Source organism: Pinus tabuliformis, chromosome 5_2 (genome assembly GCF_031772625.1).
Source record: "Pinus tabuliformis cultivar Carrire ecotype Pingquan chromosome 5_2, CPIR1, whole genome shotgun sequence".
In the NCBI taxonomy this organism is placed as follows: Eukaryota; Viridiplantae; Streptophyta; class Pinopsida; order Pinales; family Pinaceae; genus Pinus; species Pinus tabuliformis.
The window spans coordinates 691,412,559-691,432,699 of record NC_142306.1 but is presented as its reverse complement, the minus strand read 5'-3'; the positions used below and the strand labels follow the sequence as shown (position 1 = coordinate 691,432,699).

Genomic DNA, 20,141 nt, shown 5'->3' with positions numbered 1-20,141 from the left:
TATAGGTGGAAGGGGTAGAGAGGGAAGAAGAGAGAGATAGAGAGATAATTAGGGAGAGGTGAAGAGAGAGAGAGAGAGTTATGGGGGAGAGAGGGAGAGAGATAGTGAGGGAGTGAGGGGGAGAGAGAAGGAAAGAGAGAGGGAGATAGAGACAAAATTGATGGAGACATGGAATAAGAGAGAGTGACATAGAGACAAATATATATATATATATATATATATATATATATATATATATATATATAGAGAGAGAGAGAGAGAGAGAGAGAAGTAGGGATACATGGATAGAGGTGGAAAAGAGAGAGGGAGGAATAGAGGAGGGAGGGGATGGTGGGGAGAGAGAGGAACTATGAGAGACAATAATGTAGAGAGAGAGGGAGAAGTAATGACACAAATTTAGTATGCATGCATTCCATAACACATGTGAAGTTGGGCCAAGGTCCACCACATGTGAAAAGGGTGAAGGATGAAGGTAGGTGGGCATCATTCTTAAGAACATATGTGCATTATTTCAAATGCATGTGTGCTTTTGTTAGGAACATACACATGTTTCTGCCAAACATTATAATGTGTTCTTCAATGCTAAGTGTTGTCTATTTAGATGTATACCTTCAATGATAACTTTGATTTGAGTACTCGTTCTAGATAGAGGTACTAAATTATGATGTTTAGTTTGAGGATAATTTTAATTACACCATATTATTTTTTGATCTATCTTCACTAGTTTTTATGGCCTAAAATTTCTCAAGGGAAACCAAATTTTTGGGTTTCATTTTTGCAGCCAAAAATTGTTCAAGCATAGCCAGATTGGGTGTTAGATAAATGCTTTAATGTTTGGAATTATTTTTGTTTTTAGGAGAAATGATGGGAATGGAACAAAGCATCGAAGAGATGTTAGACAACATAACTTGGTGACAAAAGGGTGATTGGGGATTTCAAAAGTATAGTGCTCAAATAGGAATTATAGGACATAATGAATGAAAAATTCATGCTAAAAAGGGGAAGGTATTAAGTTCTTGAAATATGTCATTTCTTTCTCTACTTTTATATTTTTAAAATGTCCCTAGGGGGAAACTCAATTGATGATCAAAGTAATATGAAATATTTGAAAACTGAGAGATCCAAAGTTCAAATCCCCCTGGTTGTGTGATCCGGATTTAAACATGAATGCAATAAAATACAGAGATAATCATAAAGACAGATATGCAGCGGAAATAATACTTCATTTCATTATTGTAAAATACTGAAATATGCTTACAAACAGAAATAGAAATAAACCAGCTAGGGCAATGGTAGCTTATCTCTGAGAAGAGATGTGCGGCTACATGCCTCTGAACTGTAAAGGCTACATTGTGGCGGACAATCTGTCCTTTTACAAAATGTGACTTGTTACTTATAGTATTTTTCAGTTACAATACCACGGGTCAATTCCATGGGTGAATGAATACCATGGGTGGATTTTACAATACCATGGGCAGATGCCATTTACAATACCATGGGTAAATTCCATAGGTCGATGAATAATATGGGTGGATGAGTACCATGGGTTGATGCCATTTTCCATTCGGATCATTCCTCCCTCCTTAAGAAGCAATGGTTCCCATTGCGTAAAGTTCCCTCCTGCGAAGCCTTTGTTGAATATGAAGAGCTACTAAAGATAAGGGTTTTATGTGGTTAACCCAAAACCCTGATAAACGAAGATCCGAGGATAGAGATACCCTGTAATGCTTGTGACCAACTGTGATTCTGATAGTGTGCGGCCTAGCAAATGGACTTCGATGACAAGGATTTTACACGGTTGACATGTAACCATGATGTTGGTTGCTGATGAAGTAGCAGGTGCCTACATAGCCTAGGGTGGGAGGGCACATCTCCAAATAACCCAAGCCAAATGTTGCTCCAGAATTAAAATGGGCATAACTCGGCCAATATAACTCAGAATATTTATTATAACCTGTTTTTGGAAGCAGAAGGATCATTTTGCATCTTCCCATGAGTTGGAAATCCTTATCTGGGCACTCTGAGATCTCAGATTTGCGCTGCAACAGTTCCGCCGTCACAAAAATTCTTATAAAATAGCTGATTTTAAATCAGCGATATCTCCCACATCCGGACTCCGATTTTACCCTTTTTTTTTTAAATTGGGTGATTTTTTGAGAGGAATCCAGATATGGTATTTGTTTTTGTAAATTTTGTACCAAATGTTTCAGATCTGATCTGCAAAGTCGCCGCCCAAAAAAATTTCTGCAAAAAATGGAAAAAGAAAAATTCTTCCTGCTTGACCCAAGAAAGTGCTCTGTGAAGGTTGTAGCACATGCCTGAAGTTTGTTGAATATTGTTGCAAAATTTGAAACTGAAATATGCATCAAACCCTTGTTCCCATGGAATCATAACCTGCTCTGATACCATTGATCTGGATCTTGAGGGGAGGCCCCCAAGATCTAAAAGATTGAAATGGATCTTGGGGGGAGAGGCCCCCAAGATCTAAAAACTTGAATTTCTAGAAGAAAAATAGGAGAATGCCCAATAAACAAAACCACAAAGAAACTGTTTATTAAAACTGATAATAACTGTAAAGGCTACATTGTGGCGGACAATCTGTCCTTTTACAAAATGTGACTTGTTACTTATAGTATTTTTCAGTTACAATACCACGGGTCAATTCCATGGGTGAATGAATACCATGGATGGATTTTACAATACCACGGGCAGATTCCATTTACAATACCATGGGTAAATTCCATGGGTCGATGAATAATATGGGTGGATGAGTACCATGGGTTGATGCCATTTTCCATTCGGATCATTGTGACCCTGTTTTTGGAGAGGAGGACAAGTTGTAGACCCCCAGAGGTTACTAGTAGTTACATGTCAAGTGGGTTGTTGGCTTCTTCTGGGATACAATATATATATATATATATATATATATATATATATATATATATATATATATATATATATATATAGATATATATATATATATATATATATATATATATATATATATATATATATATATATGGGAAATTCTTATGGATAAACATTCTTGTATATAGGATCATCTAGGTTTCGAGAACTAGCCATGACAGTAATGTAAGGTGGTGAAGAGGCACTGGAAAGAAGAATAAATGAGTGAATACAAAGCTCAAAATGGGGTGTTGTGAAGGAATGATTGAGGGAGAAAGGTAGGGGTAGAGAAAGAGAGGAGGAGGGTGTTACAGAGTGGTATCAGAACATGGTTCAACCCTTGGACTGGATGGGTGGTGTGTTGGTCATGCATGCATGTCAGTTTCATGTGTGTCTCTTACACTTATATTTCATGTGCTTGTTGCATTTGCTTGATGATTGATTATTCTTGTAGTATTGTTGCCATGGAGAATTTGATGTTGATTTTGTGGAATGCATTTGTCATGAGTATGTGACTGGTTGATTATGGATTATATGTTTCTTACATGTTGATTTTATGTCACCTACTTACATCCTTGTATGTTAGGTTACATCCTTGTATGTTTTGATTACATGTATCAGTATTGTAGGTTGATTACAAGAATTGATAGCTTATGCTTGACTACATACATTTATTCATATGTGTAGTTGACTAGGCATTGCTTATGCATATTGTTGGTTTCATGTGGCAATGTATATAATGGAGTAATGGTTGTTGTCATGCATGAGGTCATAGCATGCATTGTTCATATGGCCTTGCATTGATGACTAGACCCTAGCTAGAATTATGTTTATGTGTTAATGCACACACTTGTTATTATGCTTATGTTATACATGTATCACACTGATTTGATGATCTTGCAGACAGGGTATCCTACACGAGCTATATTGAGGTACGTTGATTTATTTTGATTTGGTTTATCTGAGATATTATGTGTTGCAGGAAGAAATATCAAATGGCTAGCAAGATGGTTGACTATAAAGACTTTCCCTATCGAACTGAAGAGAAGTATGGTGTTGGAAATCCTTCTGATTTGGAAGTTACACTGAGGAGCTTAAAGGAAGAGATAAGGAGTTGTAAGGCAGATAATGACTGGATCATATAGGCATAAGAGAGGCAAGCAGAGGTTAATGCTTTACTTATTTAGAGTTTGTCAAAATTGTAGCGACAAGGGTCACTTCAGATCAATCATGGACATGAGGATGGCACTAATGGGGCATATGGTAGTAGGTCTCCTGGTAGGCATAGGTCAGATAGATCCGATACAGTGAGAGATGGAAGGTCGTTTGACACCCCAGATAGGAGGGGCGATGAGTACAGGTACTATTCTAGTTTTGGTTCTAATATACATCACGATCATCGTTGCTATCATCCTTACAAGATGAATGATAAGGGATACTTTCCAGATGAATTCAAGAAAGCAAAACCACCTACTTTTGATGGAGATGTAAAGAAGCCTAAAGATGCAAAGACTTGGATACTTGGGATAAACAAATTCTTTGAGTTGCATGAGTACACAGATAACATGAAGGCCATAATAGCTATCTTGAGTTTGAAAGGTAAAGTAGACATTTGGTGGGAAGATGTTATGTAATGTCCCTTCCTAAATTATTTTGGAATAGGATTAATTTCTACATTTTGGGGCTGATTTTGGAGGTGATGAGGCCCATTCGAATTTATTAGGAGGCTAGACTTAGTAGAATTATTTCGATGTGGTTAGTTTGTATGTGGGGGCCACCACACTATGAGAATACACATTCTCTAGTTCAATTTGCATAGAGGGAAAATCGATGGTTAAGTGAGGGACCCACAATGGAGGGAAAATGGAGGGAAAAGTACTCCGCAAAATCTATATAAGGAAGGCAACTCTCCTCATTTCAGCATCTTATCTTTTAACATATTGAACTCAACCTTAGTGCTTGAGCTACTTAGCTGGGTTACTATGCTATTTAGCACGAGTGTCTCCAAGTGGAGATCTCAACACTTGCTTCGGTGGACTTCAAGTGCCACCCTAGGAGGGAAATGCGTACTACCTTGGAGGAGAGCCGGTGGAGTTTCACTATCATACCATTCAACATTTGTCTCAGTCAATGCATGTTTCTAGAGGATGCAGAAGGGGAACACACAGGTTTTTCTTGTGGGTTCATCCGGGCAGCAACTGCTGGGGGAGTTTAGGCATTGAAGTTATAGTGGACGATCAACCTTCCGGGAGAGTTTTGGAGCAGGAGGTTGCTGCATTGGAGGAATTTGATTTACAGTCACCTGGGCCTACGTAGAGAGCCATCATTGGGATCATGTGGGAGTTGGAGGAAGGAATTTTAGAGATGGAGCTAGCCAGGAGAAGTATGAGATCACTTGGACAACCATTTGAGGAGGATTGATGGATTTGGGAGAGCAGAGATTGACAGGATCAGTCGTAGCAAAAATAATCGAAAATGGAGGAGGGCCAAGCTATGAAGGGTCAACTTTTGAAGGTTGGAACCAAGGGAAACCCTTTTTGGATTTTTCTAGGTTTTGGGCAACCTTTTGGGAGAGTTTTGGAGCAGGAGGTTGCCGCATTGGAGCAATTTGATTTACAGTCACCTAGGCCTACGCAGAGAGTCATCATTGGGATCATGTGGGAGTTGGAGGAAGGAATTGTAGAGATGGAGTTGGCTGGGAGAAGTAGGAGATTACTTGGACAACCATTTGAGGAGGATTGATGGATTTGGGAGAGCAAAGATTCACAGGATTAGTCATAGCAAAAAAAATTGAAATTGGAGGAGGGCCAAGCTATGAAGGGTCAATTTTTGAAGGTTGGAACCAAGGGAAACCCTTTCTACGTTTTTCTTGGTTTTGGGCAAGGATCACACTCCTAATTCTATAGAATTTTATTGGCTGATATGATGGGTTAAATAGGCATCCCAACTAAGTGAGCAACTAGAGGAGCTAAGGGGAATTTGGGCCAAAATTCTGAGGTCAACGTTTAGCCAATTCCTTTGTGGGTTATTCTGGGTATTTGGTGGAGAGGCCAAGGTGAATTTCCCATAATTTTCTGAGCACCGGAGGTGGGATTTCCAATAGAATCCTTGCATTAGATAACACAGTTTCAGAAGGGTAGCCAAGGGCATCATTGCAACAATTATTTGTGCCATCTGGGCTTGACATGTTACCACCTGGGCTTCACGCTTGCCATTGAGGCAAGCCCAGGTGCACCACTTCCACATTATTGGACTTTTCTCCTGGATTATAATAAAATGGCTCCGCTATTGGTTACTCTTGGACTTTTTATGGTTGTGCACTCAATGTTTCAATTTTATGGTGTTGTTTTTATCATTTGCTTTGCATAGCACTATTTTTCCTAGTTTGGAATGTTACATGTTAAGAGAGTTAGAGACATTAGGAAAAATGACTTGAGTTGGCGGGAATTCAAGAGGCTTTTCATGAAGAAATACTTATCAGAAAGATACTATGACAATAAGGCTAAAGAATTCTATGAGCTAAAGATGGGACCAATGACAGATGAAGAGTACACGACCAAGTTTCTGGAGCTATTGAGGTATGTACTATATTTTATTGATGAGAAGGCTAAAGTTCAAAGATTTTTCAGTGGTATTCCATTAACATTTATAGATCAGATTGAGTATGATGAGCCTCAGTCACTTGAGGAAGTCAATGGGAAATTGAATCATTGTTATGAACAGTCAAAGCATAAGAATTAATCTCAGCATGGATGGAAGGAAAAAGATAAAGGTAGAGGTAAATATAAGCCTAAGAGAACAAGGCCTCAGAATCCAGATGGGAAAGAAAATGTGGCACCACAAAAGAGATTTAATGTAACTAGACAGGGACATGGGTCATGACAACAACAACAACAACATATAGTTGAGGGCACTGTTCGGTTGGATTGGTTGAAATGTGGTGAGGAGCACCTTAGGAGATATTGTCTGCAACATCAGGGTGGAAGGCCTAAGATATACAATGCACAAGAGGCGCATACTGTTGGGGATGTTGGTCATAGTATTCCACGTATCTATGCAGCAGTGGACAACAGGTAGATAGAACACCATACATCTATCATTGAGATGGATGGTAAGCTTTGTGATCAAGTTATTTCTATTTTGATCTAGATCTAATTATAGCTATGTTAGTATTGACTTGGTGGATAAGTGTGGTTTGAGTAAGGAATTGCATGCAAAGTCTTGGTTAGTATAATTGGCTATAGGTACAAAGAAGCGAGTTCATCATTGGGTAAGAGCTTGCGCATTTGATTTGAATGGTATGCCTACAACATCACATTTAAACATACTACCGTTGGGATTATATAGTATGTTCATGGGCATGGATTGGTTCTATATTCATAGAACCAAGGTAGACTATTATGACAAAGCTATTGACTGTGTTGATGACAATGGGGAACCAAAAGTCTTACAGGGTAAAAAGAAAGCCACATCAGTTAGGATGGTGATAGCTATGCAAGAAAAACATAGCCATAGGAAGAGATGCAAGCTATTTGCAGTACACATTTCTATTAATAAGGGTAAGGAGGTTGAGGATGCAGATGTGTTGAATAGGTACCTAGTTTTGCAACAATTTTAGGATGTATTTCTTGAGGACATTACAGAGTTACCACCTCACAGGGAGGTAGAATTTTCCATTGAGTTACTACCTAGGGAATCCCCAGTACCAAAAGCACCTTATAGGATGAGCACACTTGAGTTGGTTGAGTTAAAGTTGCAGTTGAAGGAAATGTTGGACAAGGGATACATTAGGCTAAGTGTATCACCTTAGGGCGCACCAATATTGTTTGTGAGAAAGAAAGATGGTACTCTCAGATTATGCATTGCTTAGAGACAATTGAACAAAGTAACTATTAAGAACAATTACCCTTTGCCGAGGATTGATGACTTATTCGATCAGCTGAAGGGACCGACAATGTTCTTGAAGATTGATCTGAGATCCAGATACCACCAGGTATGCATAAAAGAGGAGGACATTTACAAGACTACGTTTAGGACTAGGTATGGACATTATGAGTTTGTTGTTGTTTCATTTGGCTTAACTAATTCTCCATCTACATTCATGTGTTTGATGAATAGTGGGTTGCGTCCATATTTGGATAAGTTTTTTATTGTGTTAATTGATGATATATTGGTATATTCTAAAAATGAGGAGGAGCTTGCCGAGCATTTAGCAACAATGTTGAGGTTGTTCAGAGAGCACCAATTGTATGCTAAGCTCAGCAAGTTTAGTTTCTTTCAAACTGAGCTACATTACTTGGGGCATGTTGCCTCCATGGAGGGCATTGTAGTAGATCCAGAGAAGATACGATCCATCATGGAATGGGTAGCTCCTAAGAGCATGGATGTCAGTGAGATATTTCATGGGTTTGGTAGGCTATTATCGGAGGTTCATCGGGAACTTCTCGGAAATTGATTTTCCTATTATATCATTGCAAAGAAAAGGTAATAAGTTTGAATGGACAGAGGAGTGTGAGGCTAGCTTTGAGAAACTGATGCAGTTGTTGGTACATGCACCAGTGCTACATATTGCAGATCCAGAAAAGAGTTTGTGGTATGCACATATGCTCACAAGAGAGGGTTTAGTGGAGTCCGTATTGAAGATGGACAGGTGGTATTTTATGAGTCCCAAAAACTAAATGAGCATGAGAAAAACTACCTGACACATGATCTTAAGTTAGCAATGATCATACATGCATTGAAGCTGTGGAGACATTATATTCTTAGAAGAAGGTTTGTACTTATGAGTGGTCATATTCGGTTGAGGTATTCTTTTGACTAGTCGAATCTGAACGCTAGGCAGGCTAGATGGTTGGCCACGATCAACGAGTTTGCTTTCGATATCAAGTACATCAAACGTAAAGAGAACATGGTGGTAGATGCTCTCAGAAGATGGGTATAGGTACATCACTTGGTAGCTATGAGCTCCTACAGGACTGACTTACAGGATAGGATCTTGTAGGCAGGTCAGCAAGATGTCAAGTATATGGAGATTGTGCACAGGTTGTAGTATGGTATTGGTATAGGTACATGTATAGGTATAGGTGCAGGTGTAGGTACAGGTGCAGTTGCAGGTATAGGTACATGTAGTGGTATAGGTACAAGTGGCAGTATAAGTACAGGCATAGGTACAAGTACAAGTATAGGAAAAGGTGCACATGGTATGGATTATTGTCTTACAACAGATGAATTGGTCACGTTATGAGACTGGATATATGTACCAGAGAGGAGTGATTTCAAGAAGGTGACCTTGAGGGAGTTTCATGTGAAACCTTATTCAGGTAGACATCTGCAACTGAAAAACATCCAAAATATTGAATCAACTGTGTTCAAGATGATGCATCTATCTCCCGAGTCTCTGACTGGTACTAGCAGCTACACTGTCATTGAAGAATTTGCATTGTTTCCAACTTTGCATTGAGCCACCTGCTTTAATGTCAACATTGCACTACGCTTCCCAGCATCCGACTACTACTAGTCTCTGCAACTGTCACTCGGTCTCTGACTGCATCAAATGCCATTGATCCATCCTGCTACTGAATACTATGGGTCCTTGTAGTAAGGTATTGATCCATGAGGTGAACTCCTCAAGGACCCTGCCCAATCTTTGTAGCTGTCTACGGCTACAACACTAATTATCCCCACCTCACTCTTGGAGGTATCATGAAGTCTTCCTCCAATATGGAGGACAACTTGTCGATCTCTGTTGAGGCTATATACTCATCTTGCTTCTCCTCCTTTTCCTTCTTTCTAAGAGGACACTGGGTATTGTAGTGACCAAGCTCACCACACCTAAAGCACTTGACCTTTGACATGTCCTTCTTCTTTTCCCTCTGCACCCCCTACCCCTGACTGTGACCCTTAGATGTGAAGGCCACATTCTCCTCTTCCTTCACCATCTTTCGTCTCTTGCTACTACTGCCACTATTTTCGCTAATGGAGCTCTTTAGCAGAGCTCGCATCAATTCCTCCTAGTACAAGTCAGCCCACATTATGTCCCATTTTGTTAACTTGTCTCTGCCCAATATGCTTTAGACAAAGACTTGTCAATCCTCTAAGACACTGTTGAGTGCCAATCGCACTAGCTCCGAGGGTTGAGCCATTGCCCCAACAACTGACAGCTCGTATCAGACCTCCTGAATCCTGGTAAGGAAGGGATCTATGCCTTCCCCATACTACATCCATATGCATTTCAGCTTCTCCTTAAGAAACACCTTCTACTGATCGGAAATTCTCTGGCATAACATGGAGAGAGAATCCTACATATGTTTGGCAGTATCTTTTCCAGCTATATGTGAGACAATATGATCTTGGACTCCACCTAAGATCAACCGCTTTGCCCCTGCCATCTCTTTCTTGTATTTTTTCTACTGATATGCATCCTGGGGAACTTCCACTACATTATCAATGTAGGCTTTCAGGCCATATTCATCTAGAAGGAAGGGCATCCTAGCCTTCTAGATGACATAGTTGGAAGCTCCATCCAACCTATCATGATCTCTAAGCCCAATAGTGGCAATATCTAATAATGTCGAGGACTCCCTCTTTCCCTATTCTTGACTACTTCTCTTCTACTTGCACTCCCTTATGGAATATGGGGCTCTGCTAGCTATTACTGCCAATTTGCAACTAGAAATTCAAACTTTTGAGACTCAAAGTTCCCTGAGGAAAATTTTCACTCAACTATGTGTTCTTTTCTCTTCCACCTGATGCGAATTTTGCTTCTATAACCTGCAACAAAACCCTCTGTGTCCAACTAGGAATCTTATCAGTGAAAAATCTAAGCTACAATTGCTCCCTCTGACTACTGGAATCACTATCTCGAGAAATTTGACTTTTCTGCCAACCCTGCAACTGAAAATCGATTTTTTTGTGCCAGCAACTCGACATGCCTATCAATGAACTGTGTTGCCTCAAGAATTTTATCTTGTTGCTCCCTTTGAGCATCGAAATTATTTCCTTCGCTTCCAAGCTCTCCGGCTGATAAAATGTGCCCTGATACCATGTGAAAATTCCACAAACTGGAATCATATTGCAAAAAATATTATTATTTCTCCTAATTGATAAATTAATTTAACAATTTATCTGCTATGGGAAATATCAAAATAAACACATTACAACATTCACAAATAAAACTGCGGAAAAATGATGTGTTAAAAACTGAGAAATGCTAGCACACACACAAAAATATGAGATAATTATTTTTGGACAAATTTCCTCGGAAAAACCCAACTTGGGAAAACTAGTGCAATAGTGAGGGTTTTTATTATTATGCAACAGTGAAAATCTGAGTACAATCTATATGTATGAAACTAACAATCCACAACAAGAAAATATGGGCAAAAGTATTGAAGGGAATTTACCCTTCCTCCACAAGCAATCCTAACATAACTTGCCTATAGAAAACTCAGCCGCCTAAAGATTTTGCATCACCCTCTGTGATGCACTGTGCAGTCAATATGACATCTAGCCTCTGAATGTTCTTTGATGAAATTTACCTTCTGCTGCTGAGAAATTCATCTCTCCAACCCTCTGTCTGCCTGGTCTTTAGATCTGGGAACAATTTTCTCTCCATCAAATTGAACTACCCTCTCTGAAGCTACTTCGTAGAGCTCCGTGCTACCTCACTAAGATAACTCGACCCTATTGTTGTTGCCTCTTCAGATCTGGAAAATTTCCTCCGATTCATTGTCCTTGCCCCTCACTCACTACTTCGATCTCTGGATCTCTCTGACAACTGACTGATGCTACTCTGGAAAACTATGTACTAAGAAATCAAATTACTCAAGCGTCATCTCCATCACCACATCAACCTCCTCTTATTATCCACTGTTGGAGCACCAACGACCAAGATTAAAACATAATCAATGGCTAAGATATCTCCGGATCGATCCTTGTGAGTTTCTATACTATTCTCACCTTATCTTAATTAATACTAATTAATTAACCATATTCCCAAAGTTTAGACTTGGGAAATATTTAAAAATCAGTTAATAATCTAATTGAGATACTTCTAGGTGGAATTTCCATGAATGATTTCTCGATTTTGGAGATCTCATTTATTCTAGCCTCTCCACCAAATAATGTAGCTAGAACACATTCGATGATACAAAAACTAACATTCTCTATATCTATGAAACTATTTGCACAAATCCCAACATAGTCTTCATGTTATAGGTCAAATAATAATACTTCACCCTTTTAGTATGTCATTGGTCTTCTTCCAAACATAAACAATTTTCAAAGTGAATACTACTTTACTCGTTAATCTTACTACTTGAAAACAACAAACAAATTACCAATTTTTGGCATACAACTTACCTACCTACCTACTGCATTAAGGAAAAGATCTTGCTCCATCTAGTCTTCAAGTCACTTTGTTTTCACCTACCAAATTCATTCCAAAAACTTCTAATTTTTCCTAGCTTATAAAGACATGGTGTAGAGTTCCCACATAGTTCTAAAAACAACTTAGTTCCCTCCATTCAATTGTTTTCTTCTAAAATGTAATGAAGAATGCACAAGTTATCTTTAATACCACCTATAAGGCCTTAGAATTGGATGGGTTTGGGCACCTCTTTTGTGTGATCACCTCGGCGATCATTGACAACATAGATATAGTTGATGTAAGTTTCAATGTTATATGAGAGTTGGTTGTGGAGCTCCTTGGCCCATTTCCAATGTGCACAATGGACATGATGGATGTTTGTACTCATAAAATGGGCACAACACAAACCTTAGTAGATCACATTAGTTGTTTAGAATAATAAAAGATTAGAAGGTACCTTGGAGAGGAAAGGAAAAGATGGTTTATATGGGAAAACTCATCCATAGACATACACTACACATGATGGACAAAGTGACATACAAAACTTGACTAGATTTTATAGAATCATGTGGTTAGACTAGATCTAGAACCAAGGGGTTTGGAATTTCCACACTTAGGGATTGTAAAGGATGGTAGGAGTTCCTTTGGGAATATGATCCATAACTTGTTTTGTATATTCCATTGGGTAGTTCATCACAATAGATCTGATAAAATTATAATTAAAAATCTGAAATCTACACTATGAGGGTTTTTTCCTCTTTAGATTTTTGGATCTGTAAATCATTGTTTATTACACATGCATGCAAATTATAATTATGTATAAACTAGAGAAATATTAAATAAAAACTTAGAAACCACAATTGACACAAGATATATCATGGGAAACCCTTTCGAGAGAAAACTCAGCTGGAAGGTGAGGCCATTATGCTCTCTTTCTCTTGATAGAAAATGGCTACAAGTACATAAACGTAAGGTATGTGGCCAGTGGGATACTACAATGCACAAATCCTCTCTTTATTCTTTATCCCTACCCCTCGTGGCTACTCTACTTATATACGGAACAAAATTCCCTTGAAAACAATGGAACCCCTTTTCCTCCTAATAGCTTAGTTATAACACAACCCGATAGCCTACTAGTGGTCAAGTTTGACTTCTTCAAATCTTAAGTATAGTTACAATATGGACTCTTCTAGAGTATTCTTCATCATGGTCATGTCACTAAACCATTTTCCATGAGTAATGGGGCTGACGTGACATCCTCTCAAACTATGGTGGACAAGAAAGGAAGGTCAACTTCCAAGTGGTGTAACTTTTTCATACAGACTCTAATTGAGGTGATTCTTTTGTTTTTGGAAAGGTCATTGTGTGTAGAATAGGAAAAAAGGTGATACACTAAAACAAAAAGGTTTCAACCCCCAAAAAATCCCATTTGATGCCTCAAAATTCTCTTGGATGGTTTCATACCCTAATTTACAAACTGGGTCCCACCAGTAATAATGGTCATGTGAGTTGATTCCTCTATTTTTATCACTTTGAATAATAATTATGTTATAATACGTTCAAATCCAGGATCTAATAATGAGTTGAAACGAAAAATGATGAAATGACTAATTCAATTGACTCAGAGCTATTATCAAATTGCTAATATATGTAATAATACGTTCAAGATGTGGGGTCAGGTAATGGTGATTTGACTGACTTAGGTAGGTCATGCCTAATAATAATTACAACCAAAATTGGATTTGGTTGAACTGATTTGGTTCTCCAGTATTGGTTTTAAAATAGTTTTATAAAAAATGGTTCACTTAATGAGTTTGTTTAATTAATGATTTAAATGGGTTTATTAATTAATAGTTTTAATTAATTTAATTATAATTTTAGTTTAGTATATTCATTAGATTTATTAATAAATTTTAAACATAATACATTATTTAATAGTTATGTATCTAATACGTATTTTAAATTAATTAATTCATTCAACTTACCCTGGGACATTCTTCATAATCAACCAATATATATACTAGTCCAATACATACGATGTATGTATATATAAATATCATATGCATGCATCGTATGTATGCTAATAATCATATTTTATCTGAAATTCAAGATAGATAATTACAACTAATATTCATGAAACATAAAATCATACATCAATAACTTTCCCTTAGTCATATGATATCTCATAATCCCATTTTCTTCCATAATACTCTTTATACATCAATACTAAATGTTATTTGTGATTACAATTTTCGTCATAAAATCTTAAATCAACACAAACAAACTAAAATAAAATACTTCAATGTGAATCTAAATATGCATAAGAAACAATTATATAAGTAATATTAGGGTTTAATTTATATAGTTTTTTTTCCTGGGTCCTAAAATCTAAGCAATTGAAAGGAAGTTAAAACACATGGCCATTATAATTATAATAAATAGTTGAATAATCGATAACTAATTAAAAGAAATGCTTCATAATAAAATACTAATTAAAATATTAATTAAAGGTGTCATAAGATTTATAAATTATAAATAATGGTACAAAATTGGACTATCATTATGTATAGTTCATATCATGTATTTATTATAAAAAAATAGATTATTAAGAGTAAAGTGGTATTAAAATATTTTTATTATTTGCAATGTGAAGATCACTGGTTCGAAACTTTGTGGGCAAAAATATAGCCATGTTATGAGTTGGTGTGCCCTAGGCCAAGTGCAATCCCTAGATGATTTTGACAGCGTAAATGTCCTTAGGCCGTGGTTTCTCAATCCAAAAGTTAAACATACAATCATCTCAAGACTCACATAACTTAACAAACAAAAAATAAATAAAAAGACCAAAATTAAAAAATAATAAAGTAAAATTCAACTCAATTGAAGATATGTGTTTCACTCGTTCAAAACATCTTAATTCTCTTCCTCATTAGCCATTATAGCAATATTTCTCTAAAAAAACCTATTTGATCTAAGATCGTGTCTTAATACACATTTAACCATCCTTATCTGACATGTCTAGATAAAAATGCACCTTGTCGTAGAATTTTGAAAAATTATAATTTTTCATTTTATCAAACATGTTTCTAAAAATAATACTTATTTCCTAGTATCATAATTTTCTTTTACATTAATCTAGAATTAAAGATATATTACTACTTACACTTATAAATATCACATTGGAAAAATTAGAAGTCCATTTGCATAATATTCCATACCTATTCAACATATGATAACATTTCCTCCATTAGGTTTTGGTCAAAAGACCAAACGGGATTAGTTGAGAGGAAGTCCAATTTCAACTTCCTAAATGAGAAATGTGCCGAAGTATCCACTCTATGAAAATCATATGTGTTATAAATCAAGCATCATAAAAAAATTTCACCCACTTTTTATGTTTAATGCACATCTTATTCACCATGTGGATACTAAGGACAAATCAAACTACCCAAGTGTTCGGACAATTCATTTAACCGTTTAAATTAGTTCTCACTTTTCTCATTTTTTTTGTTTTAAGTTTCAAATTATTAGTAAAAACCAATTTTAAATAGTTTATTTTTGTCAAATTTTGATTTTTTGTTATTTAAAATGTGTTTTTATTGCATATTTAGATTCAGCCCACTAACAAATTTCAGAGGCACTGGGATTATGGAGAGTTCATATTACAAACTTGGGATTCCAATAAATCCATATTGGATTTTAAGCAAATTCAACTGGAAATATGTCCAAAAAAACTTCAAAATGCATAATAGGTAAACTCCCACTTAAAAAATGAGTAATATAATATAAATTTTTGAGAGTATGATCTTATATTTAAAAAGTCAAATAGATTTTATTTCAAGTGGTTTGGAGGAATGATTGTTATGACTCCACCAGATTTTATTTCCGCTAGTGACTTGATGAGCTTATAACGATTATATGCAAATTTGATTTGTGTCATTTACATAATCTGAAGTGTTCTGTAAATTTTTAGAAGGTTAAATCTATTTATGTATTCAAAAATACAATTTAAATAAATAAATAAATACAATTTACATAACTCAAGATTACACTCTCTTTATCAAAACCTACATTACTAAGTTTTAATTATTTAAAAAAAAAAATTAAGCCCAACTTTCACTGATATCAATTAGATAACAAAAACTTATAAAACAACTCTAAAAAAACAAAAAACAAAAACAAATCCAACCATGATTACAAATGATTTGCCATTCATAAATGTCATTAGGCATCGATTTGCCATTCATAAATATCATTAGGCCATATACTAGTTGTTTTTAGTGCGATTTTTTGAAAGTTTTTTTGGTGGATTTCAGTTATTCATTGAAATCACAAGTTTGATAGGTAACCCCTACACAATAAAAGTGCCCTGGGTTTTTCTAGACGTTAAATAAAAACTAACTTAAAATAACACAAATCAAAATTTCACCACAAATATTTCAACCAAATTCCAGCACCAAAAACTCCAAAAAAAAAAAAACGCTAAAACAACTCACATCTATCTACAACTGTATGAGGCGTTAAAACCCCTCGCGAAAGTCTACATCTTCAGTTGCTAGTGTCTTTCTGGCGAATTTTTCCCTGTAGGTGCGGTTCGTTTGACATTTGTGGATGCTCGTGGGCTGGAAAATGGTCGTCCCAGCCCTCTTGTGATGGTAGCAGTTCTCCCTCTCTCCTATGTCTTCGTTAATTTCTCTGATTGTGAAAAGAATACGAGGGAGACGATTCCAATTCTAGGGTCCCTCTCAATAGGGGCTTCTGTTCTTGTAAATTTTACTTGCCCTGTTCTATGTTCATTGGAATCTGAAAAGACTCCGTCGCCTATGTTCCCACTGGGTTACCCTCGAATCAGAGTCTCCATCCTTCCATGTCAATCTGAGTTCCCTTCTCTGACAGAGAGTGATCTGAAGTTTTTATTCCAGATTTTTGTGAAAATTATCAATGGGAAGACCACAGCATTTTGGGTCAGTGATTTGGACCACGTCTCTTTCTTAAAGCAGAGAATCCAAGAAAAATGGGCTTTCCTTATCATCTCCTGTGTCTGCAATCTGAAGGGAAGGTTCTCCATGACACCCAAGAATTTAAAAACTACAGCATTAAAAGGAACTCTACCATTATTCTGAATATAACCCTGTGCGGGGTACGAAGGGAGCTACGCTCACAAATGGAAACATTGTCTTGGCGATCTTTAAATCGATTGCAGATTCCTGGAATATTCAGGAATCCGAGGATGTCGATCGGATTCCCAAATATTCTGGAAATCTGTAATCGACTTATTGTTCAAGGAGGTATTATAAAGAAAATAATTCAGCTTCTACATAAACATCAATACATTCCAAGTCTTATATAATAGGCTCTTGCTATAGATGTCAATACATTCCAAGACTTGGAATGCACGCGATATATAATAGAGCAAATGGAGAAGGCTCTTGCTATAGATGTCAACCTAGATGAGGTTTTTCCTTTCTTAACTGTCCTCTATTCTAAGGCAATTATATGTAGATTTAATGACTTTTGGTTTTGGGTAGTGTTGAAATATTTATTATTTCAAGGTTTTTTGGGTTTGTTTTTATAATTATGGGGTATTTACTATATCAGTTTGGGCGAGGCTTTCTAACTTCATTTTTTTGGTACTATGAAGTATTGAAGCGAATTAAAAACACTTTGGGCAAATAAAAAAATTGGATTTAGAAAAAATCTAATAATCTTTTCAAAATATGTGTGGAGATTGACCGTATGCTTCCAAACAATACACTTAAAAAATTTAAGTCTAGTTTTACAGAGTCCGTTGTAATCAGCTAGCCTCACTAATAGTCAAACACGCAGAAATATTTGACTGTTAGCTGTTCAATGGATGAGGGGACGCACCGACATGCATCTAATCATTTCCATCCCTCACATGTTTCCTCATTAATACTCCACCTAGATTCACACCACGCAATTTCAATATGTATATCTCGTTAGGGTTCTTTTGGTGAAAAAATATGGTTTGACTTGGCAATGGAAATTACCGTGTTCTGGCATCACATTGACTGCAACTACGTCTGGCATCATCACATTCACTATATATATTATAATCACAGGGGTAGCATAGCAGCATGTTACCTGTGGGGAGAAGTGTGATGATTAAACCATCACTGATAATGCTTCATTCGGTGTACGTACTGCTCTTTCTGCTGCTTTCTCTAACCGTTGCCTCCCATGGACACTCCAACGATGGTAAGATCCATCTCAATTTCGATTACATTAACAAAAAATGACTGCTATTTAGCCTTTTAATTGGTTTTCTATTCTCTCCTGAACTTTGTGGTTGCAGGAAACGAGGCCCAAATTGGTATGGGAGAGGCGGATCCGTGGCGTTTGCAGGGCAGAAATACGAGATATTTAGAGCCTATGGCGAAGAATCATGGGTACCAGCATAGATCTGTGAAAATAAGTCGGAGGAGACAACCGCTGAGGCCTCCTACGCCACTAGCTGCTCGGGGCCGCATTTGGTTTCGTCCTATCGCTCCGCCTCCGCCTACCTCCCCACCTACGCCTCCGCCTCCGCCTCCGCCTCCGCCTACCTCCCCGCCTACGCCGCCGCCTCCGCCTCCGCCTCCGCCATATGTGCGCTGAAACAGTTCTGGTATTCGAAGGGGGAATCTCCGATATATAACACTAGTTGCGTTCTACAGTCTTTCCATCTTAAATTTTCCAGTTGAATTCCAAATGTAGGACACATTAATATGTAACAAGGGAGAGCTGCATAGCAGCAAGCCCCTGATTGGGTTTTCAAACTAAGTTTTCAAGTTTATGTTCTTGTTTTACACCCATTATGATATTGTAGAGTCAAGTCACTAGAAAACAGAGAGTGAATGGTAGGTAATACCTGACCAGCCAGCTGCAAGAAGCTATAAGAAATGTGACAAATTAAGAGCAAGAAAACAGAGTTGATATAGCAATAGTCAATGTGTTGATGCCCTCAATTTCTATTGTAGGCTGATCGTGGATACTACCATTTAATGGGTATGAAACCAAGTTTAAAATATATATTTTGATGTTGTTGTTAGATAATGTGATTTCTGATATTACTGTTATGTTTTGGTTTTGGCTTGAGTAATTATGATTTTGGGTATTTAAGCTTTCAAAATTACTTATGGATAATATCTTGTTTAGGCACACGAATCTTTAATATGGCTGAATTTTTGCCCACCAAATTTTAAGCTTGTAACTTTTTCACTATAAAATGACTTGACAAAAAACCCTTTCACAATTTATTCTAAACATCTTAAACTTATTTATCTTTTTTATTTAAATAGTTATACTATATAAATTTTGTATAAAATATATATATATATATATATATATAAAAGTAAGTATGGTTAAAATTAAATTCTATTTATTTTACATTCACTTTAATGTATAAACAGGGATTAAACTCTATTTATTTTGTATTGTTGTTAATATGGGTATAGATTTATTTTATATATGAATTTAATATAAGTAAAAAAAAGAAAAAGATTCAAATTTTTTACATGTAAATTTTTTTTATAAACTAATATTATTTAAATATTTTATATAATTATTTATTATTTCTTTATTTGACCAAACATAGGTTACTAAAATTACTTGGTTTAGATTTTACAACTTTCAAACCTCCACTTAAACCATGATATTATTTATGCATGATACTAGTCTTACAGCTAAAGAAGACGTGAGGAGAACACTTTCCATCGTTTTTGGGGCTTTTATAGAGATTCCTGGCATTATGTGAGAGACCATATGGATTTTTACTTGGTTCCAAATTAAGAATTTTATTAATCATATATATTAATGTAACAAAAGAAATATAACTAAATTGGATAGATAAAGAATTTTATTAATC

General features: G+C 36.4%; 1 protein-coding gene across 1 annotated transcript; it reads left to right on the top strand.

Moving 5' to 3' along the window:
* The first annotated feature begins 18,105 nt into the window (after positions 1-18,105).
* On the top strand, positions 18,106-19,304 carry LOC149160999 (uncharacterized). The gene is made up of 2 exons (XM_089435461.1): positions 18,106-18,493; positions 18,591-19,304. The coding sequence occupies exons 1-2, from the start codon at positions 18,373-18,375 to the stop codon at positions 18,890-18,892; spliced, it is 423 nt and encodes a 140-aa protein (XP_089291587.1). The 5' UTR covers positions 18,106-18,372; the 3' UTR covers positions 18,893-19,304.
* Positions 19,305-20,141: the final 837 nt, after the last annotated feature.

What these genes read in the sequence shown, in the direction of transcription:
- LOC149160999 (XM_089435461.1), top strand. Translation starts at nt 18,373, where the DNA reads ATGTTACCTGTGGGGAGAAGTGTGATGATTAAACCATCACTGATAATG. An exon ending in CCATGGACACTCCAACGATG is followed by an intron (nt 18,494 to 18,590) that starts GTAAGATCCATC and finishes TTGTGGTTGCAG; the next exon opens with GAAACGAGGCCCAAATTGGT.